The sequence below is a fragment of the Erigeron canadensis genome, chromosome 5 (assembly GCF_010389155.1).
Source record: "Erigeron canadensis isolate Cc75 chromosome 5, C_canadensis_v1, whole genome shotgun sequence".
NCBI lineage: Eukaryota > Viridiplantae > Streptophyta > Magnoliopsida > Asterales > Asteraceae > Erigeron > Erigeron canadensis.
In genome coordinates this window covers 22705705-22725313 of record NC_057765.1, presented here as the reverse complement: position 1 = coordinate 22725313, position 19609 = coordinate 22705705, and the positions used below count along the sequence as shown (strand labels likewise).

The 19609-nt window shown below is 31.9% G+C and overlaps 2 protein-coding genes across 4 annotated transcripts; both read right to left on the bottom strand.

Annotated features, from left to right (window-relative positions):
* Positions 1-3825: 3825 nt before the first annotated feature.
* LOC122599083 (ankyrin repeat domain-containing protein 2B-like) lies at positions 3826-10368 on the bottom strand. 3 transcript variants are annotated; one of them, XM_043771540.1, is made up of 9 exons: positions 10236-10368; positions 10046-10088; positions 8107-8255; positions 7254-7463; positions 7019-7167; positions 5831-5999; positions 5118-5210; positions 4643-4782; positions 3826-4112 (listed from the first exon to the last, which is right to left on the bottom strand). In XM_043771540.1, the coding sequence occupies exons 1-9, from the start codon at positions 10242-10244 to the stop codon at positions 4013-4015; spliced, it is 1062 nt and encodes a 353-aa protein (XP_043627475.1). In that variant the 5' UTR covers positions 10245-10368; the 3' UTR covers positions 3826-4012. The 3 variants fall into 3 exon arrangements, with proteins under 3 accessions (XP_043627475.1, XP_043627474.1, XP_043627476.1); XM_043771539.1 differs by having other exon boundaries at positions 8107-8258; positions 10236-10367; XM_043771541.1 differs by having other exon boundaries at positions 8107-8219; positions 10236-10367.
* A 2879-nt stretch (positions 10369-13247) lies between these two features.
* Positions 13248-18333, bottom strand: LOC122599501 (V-type proton ATPase subunit D). The gene is made up of 2 exons (XM_043772028.1): positions 18226-18333; positions 13248-14308 (listed from the first exon to the last, which is right to left on the bottom strand). Exon 2 carries the CDS (start codon positions 14288-14290, stop codon positions 13508-13510), a length of 783 nt encoding a protein of 260 aa, XP_043627963.1. The 5' UTR covers positions 14291-14308; positions 18226-18333; the 3' UTR covers positions 13248-13507.
* Between the last annotated feature and the right edge of the window lie 1276 nt (positions 18334-19609).

Genomic DNA, 19609 nt, shown 5'->3' with positions numbered 1-19609 from the left:
AGTACATAAAAAGAAAACTCTTTTTGTAGTTGATCGTAGCTTCTTTTTTGTTGTTGTCGTCCATGAGTTATATTATAGATTAACAATAAAACCGAAAAGTGTAAATTAATTATTTTTAAAATTGGGTGAAATTGTAAATTGGTGATGAAAAACTAAAAAGTGTAAATTAATTAATTTTAAGTGTGAATTGGTGATGAAAACCAAAAAGTATAATTAATTATTTTTAAATTGGCTTAAAGTGTAAATTGGTGATGAAAAATCAAAAAGTGTAAGTTAATTATTTTTAAATTGGGTTAAAGTGTAAATTGATGATGGGAAACCAAAAATTGTAAATTAATTATTATACATTGGGGTTAAAGTGTAAATTGGTGATGAAAAACCAAAAAATGTTAATTAATTCAGATTAATATTAAAAAATTAGATGATTAATAAGGAGGGAGGATTAGGCTAAAGGAGGGGGATTAGAGGTGCCAAGTGTACCCCCAACCCCCTCTTTTAGTTATATTATAAATTTCTTTTAAACATTTATCTTGGAAACATAAATTGATTTAAAATATATTAAAAAATGATTAATCAACGTAACTCATATGTCTAAAAATCAACCTAAAACATTAAAAATTTGACATGTGCATTCCACTAATTTTCTTTTCTAATCTTGGTCCCTGATTTTTTCATATGTCATTATCTTATTATTAGACATATCTTTAGATATACTAATTAGTCATTATCCAAATATATTTGTATAACAGAAATATTAGAAAAAAGATATTGAATGGTGGCCTGTTACTTTTTTTACATCAAAGAAAGGTACCAAAGAAGTACTAAAAAAGCGAACATACTTAAATGAAAAGTGTTGCATAATAATTATAATCATAACTGTTATTGATTTATGAGTTTTGGATTTAATTTCCTTCAATATCCAAAAAGGATCAACTATTTTATATCCCTTTAACATTCAACATAACCACATCATCACCTACCCAAAGTTACTCGATCTTCTTCACCTATCATTGCAGCTTTAATTGTGTACCTATCTCGAATCACTTTCATACGATCACTAATTACTTTTATCTTCTAAATTACAGTTACAAACTTACAATCTATGTTTTTCTTCTCCCCTAAAAATGCTAGACGTACAAATATTCACTAACTACTTTTATCTTCTTAATTACAGTTACCATCTATGTTTTTCTTCTCCCCTAAAAATGCTAGACGTACAAATATTTTTATTATCGGAAAATTTTCTTGATTTCTTTCTCTCTTTTACCCCATTAAACATAGATATCAAGTTATCAACTATCTTGTAATATCGAGCCGAATCGAGCTTGAGCTCAACATAGCTTAAAGGAGCCCAGTTGCCGCTCCCATAGACTCAAACGTCAAACCACAAACTAAGCCTTAAAGGAAATAAGTAATATTAAAAAGCTTGGACCAATCAATCTATAGGCCCATGATCTCATATACATACATCTTAATAAACAACTGACATTTAAAAGTTACAAACTACTTTTATTTTTCTTTATATATATATTTTATCTTTATTAATAACATGAATCTTAATCTATTATCTTTTAAAAATAATTTAGGATATATGTATGTGGGGCATTTTTTTTTTTTTTTTACCAAATGCCAATGTCTTAACTAAATGTCATTGGCTCATAATTTGAATTACATACCTTTGAGTTACACGGAGTTAAACTATTAGACATCTTTATCCCACCAACTGAAACTCCGTGTATTCATGCCACATCAACAATATATTAGCTTGTCAAATTGAAATATTTTTACCATTAACCCCAACATTGTAATATCAGTTTATTGGTGTCATATCATCATTTAACATTAATATTAAAACCTCGTTTACATTAATATTAAAACCTCATTTTATTAAATTAAATAACAAATTTATAAAAACTACTCTGTAACTTTTAACACCATAAAATCAATATATAGTAACTTAAAATTCAGAGGTGAAAATGGAAATTTATTTCAGTTACAAATATGGCAAAGCTTCAGGGAAATTTATTTCAGTTACAATGACCTACGCTGATATATGTTCACCATCCATACAAACCATTGAATTGAAAATAAGCTTTTCCTTTTCTTGAAGGGTTTAATCACTGAATGACTAACGTACTTTTACTTTTATACATGATTGCCCATTAAACTGGAATATTAATGTGTATTACCAACATACTTTATTTATACATGGTTGACTAAATCTTCAAATGTTCTTTATCGGTGCTTCTCTCTCATATTCATATATTCATACTTGCCTCTCTCTCATCATCATAAAACCCAGATCAGAAAAATAAACAAAAATCAAATCTTTAGGATTTAAAAAAACCCATTGATATATACATCTAGATCCATGATTAATCTTAGAAATAAACAATAAAAAAGTCTTATCATCTATATTCTATATCTCCCACTTGCATCTGTACATTAGAATATCATCTATATCCATCTAGTTATTTTTTCCACCATCCATACATCTATCATCTGTACATTATATGTGTATGTACTGCGTTTGTATCCATCCATGTCTATTTGATCATATATAATCTATATTTGTACATCTATCCATCCTCAAATCCTTTCCACCATCAGACCCCACCAACACCATTAAGCCGTCCAAGAGACCGGACCACCGCCATCATTATTATTTCCTGATTATTTCAATATCATATATATACGCATCTATATATGTAACTTAGACATATAACATCATTACCTATTTTTAGGTTTTTGACAGAAGATATATACATATGAAAGATGGTGTATATGGATATACATCGGAAAAGTGGTCCACTGGCCAAGGGAGAAATAAGCAGCAGGTCATCACGCCACTTCTATTTAATAGGCTGTTTGTTTGGTTTGTTTTTTTTTTTGTTTAGAAGAAAAGAGTGTTATATTTATGATAAGTTTGATTGTTGTTTGTATTTGGTGAATGTAATTCAAGGGGAAAAATTGATCATTTGTTTTTAGGTTATTTTTCCTAATCTGGTGGGGTTTCTGTTCTTCTTCTTTTTTTATTTTTTAATCTTTTTAGGTCAACAAGATCTGGATTTTTTGTTTAAGATCTGGTTCCTGGGTTTTATGATGATGAGAGAGAGAGGCAAGTATGAATAATTGAATGTGAGAGAGAAGCAGCAATGAAGAACATTTGAAGATTTAGTCAACCATGTACAAATTCAAAAAGTTTGTTGGTAATAAACATTAATATTTCAGTTTAATGGACAACCATGTACAAGAGTGAAAGTACGTTAGTCATCCAGTGATTAAGTCCTTTTTCTAAACATGCCGACAATCGCTGATATTAAAGGCCCAATCGTTGATATTCATCAAAGTGGTGGGTCAACACCTTGGAGGAAAACGCCGACAAATACGCCGATCTCATTAAATCAATACACCGAACTGCTAGCCTTTTGGACCGAATACGCCGATCAATACACCGCCATCAAAGATGGTCTTAGAACAAAAGGCTGCTAGAGAGATTAGTACCGATGACACCATTAGAAACTTTGCTAGAGGCTTGAACAATGCCGCAATGGAATATTCAATTAAATCGAACATCAAGTAGTCAAATTTGTCTTGAAGATCAAACTCTACATATAAACGACTGACATATAACCAAAAAACCTTAGGATTTATTACCCACAGTCAAATTCTACTTTGGGGTTTCTAGGTCAAACCGCATGTTCTAATAATTGTGTTTCATTCATTTTAAGGACTACTAAATGTCTAAAATTGATTGTAACATATCAAAGACGATAAAACAACAGAATGATTGACTAACAATGATCAAGAAAAAAAAACAAAAACTGGTCGAAATGATATTTTAATTGGGTTGTTATAACCATACTCTATAATTAATTTAACAAACGATCAAGAAGGCAAACATGTAATTTGACCGAGAAAATACCACAAAATATAACTTTTAAGTTGGGAGGGGGCGGCGCCAAACCAATTCCCTCTGAACACAAACATTACACTAACAATTTCAACCTTCTTACAGGAAAGCATCCTTTTCCAGCAGTTTTAAAACCTCGCTCTGGTTGTTAAGTTTTGCAACGTCAATAGGCGTTTTCCCGTCCATGTTTTGTAGTGTTCTGCACAAAACCCAACAAAACACATATTCAAATATTCTCCTTTTCTCTAACCTTTGTAAGAAAAAATACGTAGAGGTGGCGACTTCAACCCATACTTGTAAATGAGTCAATTTGGGTTATGTATTTATCTCTTAACTGCTCAAAGCAATAAAATAAAAGTTAAAAATTAGCTTAGAAGAAACAGCTCATTCAGTTGAAAATCAAGTGTATCTTCATGAACAGGAACTCTTAGATCAATTGCTAGTTAAATAGTACCGTTATCAAAATATATGATTTTGTAAACATATGATCATATCTGACGGTAATTACTTATTCTGAAAAATGATATCTTGGACACAAGTTTTTAGGCTAACCTGACAGTCTGACACAACACATATCAACCTCTAAAATACTTATCAATGTTGATGCGTTTCCCAACCCGCCCAAAATGCAATCTCTAGTTGTGACAATCATGCTTCAAATTTAACCAGTGGAATTAGAAGAACGATCTTAGGGATACAAAACAATGAAACTATGGTTCAAAAGCTTACACAGCAGCACCATTATCGAGCAGCAGTGCTACACATTCTTTCCTACCATAACCAGCAGCATAATGCAGGGCTGTGTTCTTGTTCTTATCTAAAGCATCAACCTTAGCTCCAGCCTCAAGGAGGACTTGAGCACATTTCACCTGGACCAACATAAACACATGTGAGCTTGTGGAATAAGCCAACACAAAAAGTGAACCTTTTTTATGCTTACTAAGTTATGAACAAAAATTTTACATGAGCAAGTTTCCAAAATGAATGTCTGCAATCACGACTAAATAAAGTCACCAAAGGGAATATATTGGTGGCCAATTCTCATACCCCTCGTGTACTATTATCTACACTGACAGTAAAGATGCCCAGAATTTTTGTTCAGGCAATTTTACATTAGCGGCAATGATCCTAAATCAAAGGAAAATTATCATGGAGCTATGAAAAACGAGTACAGAGAATTTTATTCTTAGATACTAAGTCTTACCTCCCCATATCCACATGCAAAGTGCAAAGCTGTCCTTCCCTCTGCATCTTCTTCATCTTTATCGGCACCAGACTCTAATGCCTTCTTCAAGCCCTATTTATCATGGATTGTTAAGCCGTTTCCTTAACAATGAAATTAAGAATGCAGAATGCAATAGCAGGTTGAATAGATAGTTTGTAACTTCCAAGACTTACCTTCATCCAACTTTTTGGTAGAAAATTTAAAGAATATGGGTCACTACCATAACATAGATAAATTTTGTTGCTAAACAAAAAAAAAAAATGAAATCATAACAGATACTAAGCTAAGAAAAACAAGAGTTTAAAATAAATATTAATATGGCCCACTGTTTGGAGGGGTGACTAATAACGATTGGTATGTTTTAATTGGTTTCAGAACATTTTGAATTTGGTTTAGGTCAAAACATGTCATGTCGCCTTGACCCAAAACATTTTGGCCAAATTTTATAAAATAATGGCGATGCTAATTAAACTACAAAAGTTTATATTACTTCAATGACAATCTAAAATATGAATAAGATAACACAAGATATTTTATGCATTGAAGCATTTTTTGTTCCACCCATTTGACACATTAGAGATAAAATATTAACTCAAACTCATCCATTCATAAGTAAATGAGTCAATACTGTCACCTCTATATATGATGTTCCAGTATAGCATCCAAAAAAATTGATGTTTTAAACCAAGTACCTCCAAATCACCGACGCTAGCAGTTTGATGAACAATAGACTCATCCTCATTTACTTCTTCATCAGCTTCATCTGCTCCCGAATTTCCAGCAAAGGCTGTAGGGTCTCCTGTAACTGGGATGCCCATTGCTTCACCCAGTTTTTGTAGAACATCTTTGTCATTCCAGTACCTAAAATTTAGCACAAACAGAAAATGTTGACTAAAAATGACACTGACAGAATTGATAAACAGTTACATCTCAGGTATATAAATTAAGATGATAATAAAAATAATAAGATGATAATCCTCAAATCAGTCATGGTAAATCTACAAGGTGGAGAAACTATTAACGATGAAAATGCTGACGAAAACTAAACTACCATTTGAAGTCTTATAATACCGTTCTTTAAAATCACAATTGACATGAAACAGAAAAAAAGCAATGTGATTACGTTAGAAAGAACCTGCACACTAAACCATGAACTTTAGATGTTTCGAGAATAAGATGCAGATGTTTTGAGTGTTAGGTTTCACAAGTCCAATTATGCTCTCTCCAAAAGCACTCAATCGCGATGTATTGTATCAGTACCGAATCCTCTGATCCTCTCATTTGTACATGGCAATTTCGATACATTTAACTATGAACGGGGTCAATATTGAGTTTTGTTTGATCTTTTTATCTAAAGTCAAAGCAAGGCAAAGAGGTTCAGTCAACAGTGGCCTAAAGTGTATATTAAATGCATAAAACCTTGTAAATCATTTTATACAACAAACTAGATTAGTTAGTGATAATAATTGGTACACTAGCTATTCATAAAAAAATTAAATCGAATGAAAAATGCTTTAGCCAGCCTGACCAGACCGATACGAACACTACTAGTGTTGAATTGCAACCCAATCCTCCTACTTTGCCACCTTTAGTTTCATCCTTGAACTGTGAGAATTGAGGAGTCCTATAGCCAATTTTCAGGCATAGTCTTACTAAGGATAATTGACCCCTTGGCCCTTTGCAGTCTCCATTTTCTATTATGTATAATTTTTTATTTATTTATTTATTTTTTTGAACGACTTCACCATTATTTTGATAAATACGCTTATCAAGTTGGAATAGTAAATTTTATTCAACATACACAACCTTCGAATTAATGAATTATAAATGATTCTAACAGGAATGAATATGTATGCCAGCCATGATATGCAAGCTTATACCTCATCATTGCAGTCGGGCCACCGGTTTCTATATCTTCTAAAATATGTTTCAAAGAAGGATCTTCTTTAATGCGTGCCATGCGTTCTTCAAGCTGGTCCTTTTGAATTGGATTTGATAAGGCCTCAAGCATCTGAGACATTGATGGATCCTGCCACATATACACATATGTGATACTTAGCAGTGAACTATCACTTATATGAGAAACGATATCACGAGCTTAGGGCATATAATTACCTGCATCAAGGCACTGCCAAGGCGTTCAGCCATGCTCATAAACTGAGGGTTTTGCATAACCTGTTGCATGGTGGAATAGTATTGCTGTGTATCAAACTGGGGAACACCACCATCTTCAGTACCATGAAAGGTCTTCTGAAGTTGCTCTGCCATTTGGTTGAACGATGGATCTTTTGCTATTTGTTCAGCTAGTTCCTTTACACTTGGGTCCTAAAAGTAACAAGAAGGAAGAAAAAGAATATGGTAGTGTAAGCTTCTAAATGAATCAGAACACACGATACATGATAGATAAAGGTGGCAGACTCGACCATCTTATTGTTAATGGGTCAAATTGTGATACTCACTATCTGTAAGGGACAGACAAGTAGATAAAAAACAATAGCTTCAAAGGAAACAGGTCAAACATATTGAAAGTCACTAGAGTGAGACTTTTTATGCATGAACTCTCTCGATCATTATCACCAAAAAGTAAATAATGTTGATATCATTTTGCACAGTGATTCCTTAGACACAAACACAAATACACACACACACACGCATATGCAAATAAAACCCTTAAAAATTTACACGAAATATTAATTGCCAATCCGACCCATTTCATCTTTACAAAAAAACTACCTGTTTTACTTGACTTGTTACACACCATCATCTTCCCAGAAAGATAACAAAACTACTTAGGTACGCAAGAATGTGTTTTGGCTATAATTTAAAAAAATTATACAATCAAAATGATTCCAAAACTAGTAACATTATAAGAAACTGTGCCGGTCTGTGCATGCCAATGCATACTCAAGTAAATTAGCCGAAGGCAGGTAGTTTTGAAATAATGAGAGAAAAAGAGGGAGTGGATTACATTAAGTAGACCAGCCATAGATGAGAAGTCAAAAGGATTTGCAGAGAATCCAGCTCCTGGAATAGGTGGTATGGCAGGTGTCGTTCCAACTGCGGCATCTGAGGAGCCTGATTCTGTGGAAGTTTTTTTCACCACTGGATCAGTCGTTTCTTCTAAAAAATAAAAGCACGGTAAGGACTTTCCAAAATAATCAAACGATATATTTTCAACATAAACACAAGCAATTCACAAGAATCCAAAAATATATATATATAAGATAGATATATAAGCTTCACAAGGGTTCACATTTAACAAATCACCCAACACACATATGTCATAGCTTTAATTAACAAGATCAAAAGGTGACAAAAACAAAACAAAACATGGCAGTAGCGACGTCATTGTTTATTTGTGAGAAAGTGCCACTTCAATTAATTATTTTTAGGTATAACTGCATCAAAATGTAATAAACTTTTTTTGTATCAGACTTTCAAACCACTATTGTATGTTACAAACTTTAATTCCTATCGATTTGTATGGTATTACCTCGTTATCCACTAACCAGTTCTTATATTTTTGCTGACATGACATCCTCACACAATCAAAACAAGTACCACGTCAGCATTTTTACATGTTACACTACAATAGCAAAAATCAAAACTTTTTAGGAACCACTAGCAAAACATGAGAAATTAGTGTATATATATACATTTTAGGAGGGGCTTATGAACAATAAAGCAAGCAGGGTGTTGCCCAGCCTGCTTGCTTTTTTTTTTCTTTTTAAAATTCGTTTTTTAATTATCATTAATAACAGGTTGCTGCATATCTAGATCTAAGCGTGCATACTTGATTTTTTTTTCCCCCTCTTTTGGTCATGCTTTTACCTAACATTGATTTTTTATTCATTTGGTAGTATATTCATTGGTAATCTTTTTTATAAAGAGTGTTTTACATAAAAAAAAAAAAAAAACTAGTATTTGTTATCTTCAGTCAACGTTCACGTAATCCACGTCTAATAGTCATATCTACCTATAAGACTGCCTGTTTGATTTTTTTTTTTTTTTTGTTAATACTTTTCCTTAACGTTCACCTTTGATTAATTCTTTATTCATTGATTAGTATATTAATTAATTTTTACGGAAACTTTTAAGGGTTCTAAATTAAAAACAACTGATATTTGCATAACCAATGACCGGTAATCACATAACACTATGATGTAGTATTACTTTTAAATAGTCTTTTGAACCACTTTCTATTCTCCGTGTTGTAGTTTTTTAGTTCTATGATACGCTTTTGTAATGTATGTTTATCTTTACGCATGTATCACCGATCGTATACACATTGCAAGTTTTACGTATCGTTATTTTTCCCGGGGCAACGCCTGGATTAAAAAACTAGTTTAATATGTTCTAACACACATATTTCATTTCAATTTTTACTATAGTTCAAGCACCGGATTTTCAAAAAACCTGGAATATTTGAACTAATTATTATTTTATACAGTTAGGTTGATAAATTTTAAAATATTTAATCACCAAACTACCACTTTTAACAATATAATCTTAAACTTTGACACAATAATCGCTTTAACTTTTTAACTTAATTTTTTTAATAAGAAAATCTTTAATGTTAGTTGACTTATTGCTATCATCACTTTAACTTTTATTCGAAATGGTAAAAATTCTAAACTTTAGAGTTTTTACCACTTAAACGTCTAACAAATCAAACGGGTTTGTTAGTTATTATGGGTCGAATATTGTCTACCCCTAGTTATGGCACTAACTTGGCTAAACAATTATTGTTTCAAAGTTTAGGATTATATCTTAAGTGGTTGAAATGATTATCTTATCAAGGTTATATGATTAAAACGTTATTAACCCTATATTACATGTATATAACACATAAAACCTCCTTCCGTATAAATTAATAAATAAAATAAAATAAAGAGACAGACACATACCAGGGGCGGTCGTGGGCTTAGATTCTGAGACTTTTTCGTTCACCTATAAAAAACAAAATTTAAATCATCAAATTAAAAAATAATAAAAGTGGTGTGTAAAATATATATACGTAAGTGTAAGTACGTATTGAGTGGAGACTGGAAATAAAAAGAAAAAGAAAAAAAAAAAAAAATTGAATGAAGGAAGGACCTGAGACATGAGGAGATTTTTGGGGGAGGTTGGTTTGGTTATTGGAAGTGAGGAAGAGATGATGGAAAGACACAGGGGGATTGGGGGAGAGAGTGGGCCACAGACCAATCTTCGAAAATCTTGTTAAAACTTGAATGAACGGCTTAAAGCCCTCTGTTTTGGATTTTTATTGAATAATAGAAGATGGATGGATCCATTTTTATCCCCTTTTTGATCTAATAAAGCAACTCCAACTGGAATTGAAAACTACAGTAAAAAATTTGATAAGAAGAGAAAGAGAAATAAAATGTTAGATTTATAAATAAATAAACTAGATTATTTATTTATTTTCGTGTAATATGCAGGTTAAATATATTAAAGTTTTCGTTATAACTTATACTAAATACCAAATTGATAGTTATATATAAGATACGATGAGATTGATGATATATTTTTTTAACTGCTAGTCAATAATTATCATTCAAGACACCACAGTGACATTCAATTATGAAAAATATGTAAAGCCCGAACCACACATGTCTGTAATGAACCTACCATCCAATAATATATTTTTGCGAATCTAGAAAATGAGATTCGAACCCTGATGGATTCTCCAAGTTCTATGACCTTACTAATGAGCTATCAACCCATTAGCTATTTATGTTAATAGAATATGTATGTTAATTATATATTTCATAAAATAATACTCCGTATAAAATAATGAAATATTTATATGTTAAAGATAATTAATTACATGTTAAATTTATATAATACTAGTTAATCAGTCCGGCTTCAACCCGGACATTTTTAATAAAATTTTAAAAGCAATAAAAATCTAAAAAAATGTATATAACTTTTGTTATTGATATATTATAACTCGACTTGAAGATATTAAATTGATTAACACAATAATTATATATATTATTACCTATTGCATTAATAAAACATAAAAAGACATTTATGATATTATATAAACAAGTATTTATTTTGTTTTCTAATAAAAGAATAAATTTGTAGACATTATAAATAAAATAAAACATTTTGAAAATATTTAATTGACTATTTATCTTTAAAATTTTATTAATTAAATATGACATCATAAATAAAATAAAAACATTTTAAAAAAATTTATAGACATGCCACATCATAATTGCTTCTAAAAATAGTGTAAAAAACAATCCTTCTTTATTATATATATATAAAATAAAAGATCGTACTATAACAAACATAGATAAAGATGTTGAAAAATGGTGATATTGTCATTTTTTAAAATTATTTATTTCTTTAAATATTCTAACCACCATGTAGATATTAATATATTTTTTTAAATATCATAAGATACCAATGATGTATAGCTAAATACTTATAACCAATTCTCACTCGTTTATCTTTTTATATTTATTACGTTAGATGATAAAAATTCTATATGAAGTCATAACGTGATAACAATCTACGACATAAAACAAAAGGAAATGTTATAGATAAATAAAAAAAAATGATTTAAAAAATAATAATTTAAAATTTAAAATTATTTTTCATATTTATATCATCACAAAAATTACTTTTTATCATTATAAAATGTATGAATTAGTTTTCATAATTAATGATTTATTAAATTAGAAGTAAAAATATAAAAGTTTAAAAAAAGTATATGATCTCAGCATTTTGATCTAATCACTCTAATTATAATTTAAGTTTGATCCAAATATCCAAATTTTTTCATTTTGAAATTAAGGTTTCTCTTTTATATGTATATAGTGCCTAAAAAAATAAAAATTTCTAAAAATGATAACATCAGCATTTTTAACTCTGTCACCACAATTAGGTACCCATCGACTCACCCCGTATTAGCCATATGATGCCGGTACAATACCCCCATCTTAATCCTCGCATGATAAGGGCACCCCAAATGATCAAGCTCACATATTTAAATTTCACATGTGAATCTAAGCTTAATTAGTAACTGGTACCTTAAAATAATTATTTTATGTATCAAGTGGGTCGAACTTAAGACTTTAAGGTCATTGAATATTTTCCTTACCACTAGGCTAACTCCTTATTGGTTAATTATAATATTATAAAAATTTAACATGTCATTAATTATCACTAATATATAAAACTTTTACCAGGTAGTATCTACATTCAACTATATACCATTATTTTACAAAAGATATAATTAACATACGTATCAAACTAATAATTTTTGATGCAAAATATTTTTTAAGATAATACTATCATAAAATCTTAACATGAAAAAACCGTGTATTTTTTTGTTAAAAAGATATATAACTGTGATTTTTTAAAAAAATAGTAAGGAGAGAATGATTTGATTGAAAATGATTAATTAAAATATATTTTGTATATATAATAATTTTTGAAAGAGTTTTAAAGATAATATATATCTTTAAAATTAAAATAAAAAATTGTTTCGATAGAAAGATATTCATGATAAAGTTTTAAATATACTTGTATTTAATAAACAAAAAAAAAAAATCTAAAAAAAAAGGAGAAAGCACTTAGTAATTAAGCACTTTTTTCAGTATTCCTATAATACCACTTAAACATAATTTTTTTTCCTCAAAAAACCCCTATTTAAACATAAAACTCTTATATACCCTTATTTCCCCATTCTCTCTAATCATAATACACTTCCATCAAACTTTTATCACCCTCTGTCGTCGTCGTCCTCCACCGCTGCAACGCGCGGGCACTATACTTTAATTATAAGATAGATAACTATTAATTATATTGTAACTTATAACGACTAACTTATTTAACCAACGTATTATTCAGGATGATCATTCACATTGCCTCAAATATTTTCATTATTTCGGTTTCCATCTGCAGGTTTTAGCTCACACATCCAGTTTTGAAGAGAGAAAAAAATATCTTTTTCTTTTGGATAAGTTTTTGAAACTTGTTTCAAATCGAACACCAGAATTATCATATGAAATAAATCCTAATAACTCAAAATCCTCCCAACGTGAATGCTACAAGAAGCCCAGAAAGTAGTCAACTTGCCACAGACATAGATACAAAGAAAACAACAGACATTAATAATCCATAACTTAAATAGTACTTCAATGCCCAATGAATAAACATAATACAAATAAACAAAAATTGGTTCTTAGCAACCAGAAATTATAGAAACTGACACCCAAATATATATAGCTGCACACATGAAGCTTTTATTGATAAACTAGACAGTCATCTAATACAGATCAAATCTTTCGAGCAGGGACCGATAGAAGATATTCCACATAAGATGCATAACACAAAAACTAACCTCCATATCAGAAAATGATATCTTCATCTTTGTGGGTAGCTGCCAGCATGTTATGAGCGGCGTTCATGGAGATTCCTTTTTGTAGAGAGAGATTTTCAGCAACTTGATCTTCAGCAAACTGCTTAGCAGAAAGCATTTGCCTTTCGATCTCTCTCTTTTTGAAAGCTTGAATCTTCTTCAACCTAAAGAAATCTTCTCTTTCTAATTCATCGAGCTCCCCTTTGATGTAACTTATGGTGTTTTCTAACCTTGGTTTGACCACACTCTCTAAGGCGTTGACCCTACGGTTTGTAGTCTTGATTGCTTCATCAAGAGTTAAGAAAGATGTTTGAAGAGACGCAAGTTCAACAAGAACTTCAATTGCTTTCACGTATGCAGCTTTACATCCTTGCACTTGCTGCCCACCTCTTGCTAAACCAGTCAAGTCATTTTTTGTCTCGGCTTCAGCGAAATGTTCAAACTTGGGGAGTTTTACACCTGCAACGTTTTCTGTGCGTGACCTGACTTTGAGAGATGCAGTTTTGACATTTTCGAGGATAATATATTTGATGTTGTCACCAGCTACATATTTTGCTTCGGTTAAAGCAAAAGATGAAGATTGCATAATGGTTCCCATTGATTCTTTCGTGGCAACAATTTTCTTGAGAATGGCTCGGAACTGAACAGTTAAAGCATCGCTCTTTTTCTTTAGAAGAGCATGGCCTCTAGTTGCACCAACAAGACGAGCCTTGATAACTCCAAGCACAGTAACAGTTGGAACAACATTCAAACGCTGGCCCTGGCCAGACATCTTGTTAAATAAGTAAACCTGTAAAAGAAAAGAACAATAAAAAAGCAAACACAAGTTAATACGACAATACAGCATAGAAATGTAATAACAAGTGTGCTCGTTTGAAGAGTTAGTGTGCGTTTGGATGAGTGTTTTAAAGATGGTTATGCAATTTAGACAAATAAAAAAAAGATAATCGGCTGTAACTGAAACATATTGTAGGAGGTAGTGTTTGAATGTGCTATTTCTTCTAAAACTTGAATATATCAGATAATTGGTTGTTTAAGTGCCTATTGATACAGTACATTAATTAGAAAATCATACATATAATGACCAAAATAACATTATTCTCACAAAGAGATTGACACAAGATATGAGTACTAGTCTGTCAAACTAAGTTAGATGCAGTGGTAATCTGATAACTTTCATCATAGCCTGGGACTCGTAGCAATTAACAAAGCTACCATGAAACTGATGATACCCAAAATTGATCACTTGACCCCCATGTAGTCAAGTAATCAAGAGGCAGAAGTTTATCTAAGCATTAAAAACCTGATCATCAGAACAGGACTTCCAAATTGCAAATCCCAACTCTCCCTTAACACACTAGAATCTATGACATCAATTTTCTGTGGACATGAAGATGAATATGTCAACACACCATCATTTTTTTTTTTAACCGGCAAACTATCCTACTCCTACTCAAAAATTACACGGATGCCTAAAACGCAACCCAGGACTTCCAAACCCACAAATGGGAGAAATGGGACTCTAACCCGGGTAGAATACCCAAGATCAAAGACCTTAGAAATGTGCCACCAACCCCAATGGCAATACACCATCATTTTTAGACCATCAACAAGGGATGAAAAATCAGAAACCATTCAATGAAAAAGTTGACCACTGGCACGGACCATCGTTGAAGCGTATCTAATTAACCAATATTTCTTAGAATACTTTCACTTAAACCCAAAAGACATGATCATTGGTCATATCACCCACTTCCTATCGAGTTATAAGACTAACTGTTTTAAAGACGACTTACCACTGCTACGAGACAGGAGTTCACAGGCAGCCAGGTATAGATTTTACCCTAATTCCATACGTATAAATATCTGTCATCTAAATGTAAACTGTAACCTCGTACCAATAAAGTATATCTCAACAGTACGACCATAAATTAAGCCAATTACACTGATCAGTCCAGTCTCGTAACTTAGGTGTGTTCTTTCTTGTGCCATAGACTCATAGAGCACCGTTTATTGTTATCCACCATTAACACCAATCCAAACTGGTGGTTGAACGAGGGATTGCACTCACTCGGTTCAGCACCCTTTTTAATATATGGAGGGATATAATTCTGTTAGAACTACCTAATTGTACCAACATCCATAGTCTTTGAACGACGATACAGTTCCACGCAGGTCGTTTGCGTGGGTGGTCACTAATTCCAAAAGCGAGATAAGAAAACAAGAGCTTTATGCTACCCAACACCACCTTCGGTGCCTCGCGCAATTAACATCGTCTTGTCTATCCTTCTTAAAACACTTCGGAATTCTAATAACACCAGTGTTAAACAATTAGATCCTTATTTTTCCCTTCAATGCTCCTATAGTCGAACTAACCGATATAGTCAAAAAAGCCTAAATTAACAAACAATGCACTTGCTTTAACATCATATGATCCTACCGTTTACGGTCAAAAAAAGATGAGATTTTTAATGATGGTTACCCAATTTTGACTAATCAAAAAAAGATAATCCGCTGCAACTGACACAAATTGTAGGAGGTAGTGTTTGGATGTGCTATTCCTTCTTTAAGTTAAAATATATCAAATAATGTGTAATTTAAGTGCCTGAATGATACATTAATTAGAAAATCATATATATAATGACCAAAATAACAGTATTGTGATCATAGTTGTCAAAAGCGATGGCGAACTCAAAGCGCAAATACCCTAAATGGGGCGAAGGCGAGAGGCGCAAAAAAAGCGCACGCCCGGAAAAAAAAAGCGCAATAAAGTAAAAACCAAACCAAATGCCATTCAAATTAGCAAATTCCATCTAAATAATACACAATGCATTAAGCCAAAATTTCAGTTGAAAAAATCTGAGTAAGAAAAAATAATTTTAAGAAAAAAAGAAGAAAACTTGCCTGAAGTTGAAGGGAGATTATGTTAATGAAGGATGATCTGATGATAATAATGATGGTATATTCTAATTGATGTTGATATTTGAAACAAATATATACACGTGATTTTCTCTCTGACATGTTATTAAATCGTTTCTTGGAAAACCATTGGGTTTTATGGAAAATAGTGAATTTGCCGCCTAATTTGTTGGTGGGCCTAGGCCTAGGGTTTCAGGCGGTAAAGTGTTGCCTCGCCATCGCATTGCGCCTAGGCGGGCTGGGCGCACGCCTTTAACAATACTGATTGTGATTGAAAATATTGACACGAGATGTGAGTAATAGTCTCTCAAACTAAGTTTAGTGCAGTGGTAATCCGATAACTGTTTATAACTAATACTGATTATTTGACCCCTACCTAAGCAAGTAATCCAAAGGCATAATATATTTATCTATGCATTAAAAACCTAATCATCAGAAAAGGACTTCCAAAATACAAATCTCAACTCTTCCTTAATATAATAAGATCTATGACATCAGTTCCCTGCAGACATGGAGATGAATATGTGGATACAACATCATCTTTGGACCATCACCAAGAGATAAAAAAAAATAAGAAACCATCCTATGATATAATTGACCATCATTGAAGCGTTGCTAACCTAACCATTATTACTTAAACAAACTTTCACTTAAACCAAAATGAGTAATAACATGATCATTGGTCATATCACCCACTTCCTATCAAATTACACGACTAACTGTTTCAAAGACTATTTAACGACTGCTACGAGACAGGAGTCTAAAGGTAGCCAAGTACAAAATTATCCTACTTTCATACCTATAAATATATCCATCATCTAATTGTAAGCTGTAACCTCGTATAGTCGTATCAATAAAGTATATACCTCCAGCACTGCCACAATTTGAGCCAATCACACTGATCAGTCCAGTCTCGTAACTCATGTGTGTTCTTTCTTGTGCCATACAGCAACGTTTCTTGTTATCCACCATTAAAACTAACCCAGTCTCCTGGTTGAACAAGGGATTACACTCACTCTATTCACCACCCCATTAAAACTACCTAATCAAACCAACATCCCTGTTCTTTGAAGAAGTGTACAGAGCCACACAGGTCGTTTGCTTGGGTGGTCACTAATTCCAAAAGGGTGGTGATATTCGTACCACAAAAATTGATAGATTTACCACAACTGTGGATTAAACACTTGTACAATATGCCATATAATTTGTACTCCGTGGTAAATTTATTAATTTTTGTGGCACTACTAATATCACCACTCATTCCAAAAGTGAGATAGAAACACAATAGCTCTATACTACCCAACACCACCTTTGGTGCCTCGAGCACAATCAATATCGTCTCGTCTCGTCTTGTCTATCCTTCTTAACGCTTCGGAATTTCAATAATTAGATCCTCACTATTCCCTTCAAAACTCCTATTATCGAACTAACCGATATAGCCAAAAAAAAAGAGTCTAAATTAATAAACAATGCACTTGCTTTAACACTATATGATCCTACAGTTTACGACCGATATAACGCAGATCCTACACTCTAAAACACCTAAATCATTTAGGTTTTAAAATTATACTGCTAATTTTAGATTAAGCTCATATATATTAATCAGCGAAATTAGTAAGATCTATACATACAGTTAGTAGCGAAAGTACACTAAAATTTCAAATAATATTATCAGGATAGACACACACAGATATTTATGAAATTGAGATTATATCAAGTACAAATCGGTAATATATATAGATATAGATATAGATATATATAGATCTGTAAAAGAGGAATGAAGATTACTTGAAAAAGAAGAAGTGATCAGCAACTGTTGTTGATGGAGAAGTATATTTGATGATTATGATGATCGATGTGTTTTGGGAATATGTTTTTTTCGATTTTGGATTTTTTGTTAAAAGTTATGAGATACAATTGAAAATGATATTTTATATAGTTGACTGGCCACGTCTGTAAAAAACTTAACATTTCACGTGTTAGTTTTTTTTCGCATAAAGTTAGACCTAATTTGTATACTTAAAAATCAACATAATCATATAATGATTACAAATGAAAAAATCAAGAAGTAAAATTAGTTAATGAAATCCACATGTCAAATATTTAAAGTTTTAAGTTGATTTTTAGACATATAAATTAGGCTGATTAATCATTTTCATTTTCTTTAATAGCCTACTAATTTATGCCTGTATAATGTGACAACAATGATAGTGGTGACAGGGTGGCGTACAGTGGTAGCGGCAAAGACGACGGTGATGGCGATCAGGTGATGTAATGGCGACGGTGACGGCTACGATTGGTGATGGTGGCAACGAGCACGAATAGTGCATGTTATCAATGTAATGTGATTTTCATTAATTATTTAATGTTGAAAGTTAATAGTTAAAAATAATATTTTTTTAATAATATATAATAGATCTAGATGTAAATACTTTAGCTATAGATATAGATATGTGGACACAAGTTTGTTTTTTAACTTGATTGAATTGATAAGGTGATTTAGTTACGAGTAATAAATAAATTCGTGTTTATTAAAGAAAACGAATCTGAGGTAAAAAAAATATTAAAACATGTTACAAAATCTAAGATTGTTAAAAAAAGAAAAATTTCTTTCTGGATATTGAAAGAAAAACAAACTCTTCAAAGTTTGAAAACTGTTGAGTCCTGGATTCGCTGACAAGACTTAGCTCGTTGACGTGTGTCGTCAGCGAGTGTTTAGCGAGTCCAATGACTCTCTTCAGCGGGTTGTATGCTGCCCAAATTGTTGGTCAAGGCGGGAAGATTTCAAACCGGATGAAGACAAGAGTCACATGGTGGTTGTTCCAACTGTAAAATACCTTGTATAGCAAAGGTACAAGTTGGGACCAAAACAAGGGTTTCTCTCTCATACCTGTTTTGGTAAAGAAGACAAGGGCTCTTGCATGGAAGTACAAGGAGCCAATGGGATGTCGACAACCACCATTTATCACCATCAAAAGAAGGTTGTGTTGCCCTAATTCCTTCTCTATAAAAGGCAACACAACCGCATTGTATCAAGTGTGTTTGTCACCTCAAAAGTGTGTGTCACTTGTAATTGTTTAAGTTTTTAGTGTGTCTAGACTTAGCAATTACTTTGTTCATTTGTATTCTTGTAAGTCAAGTTTGTAATATCGACCATGTATTCATCGTTTAA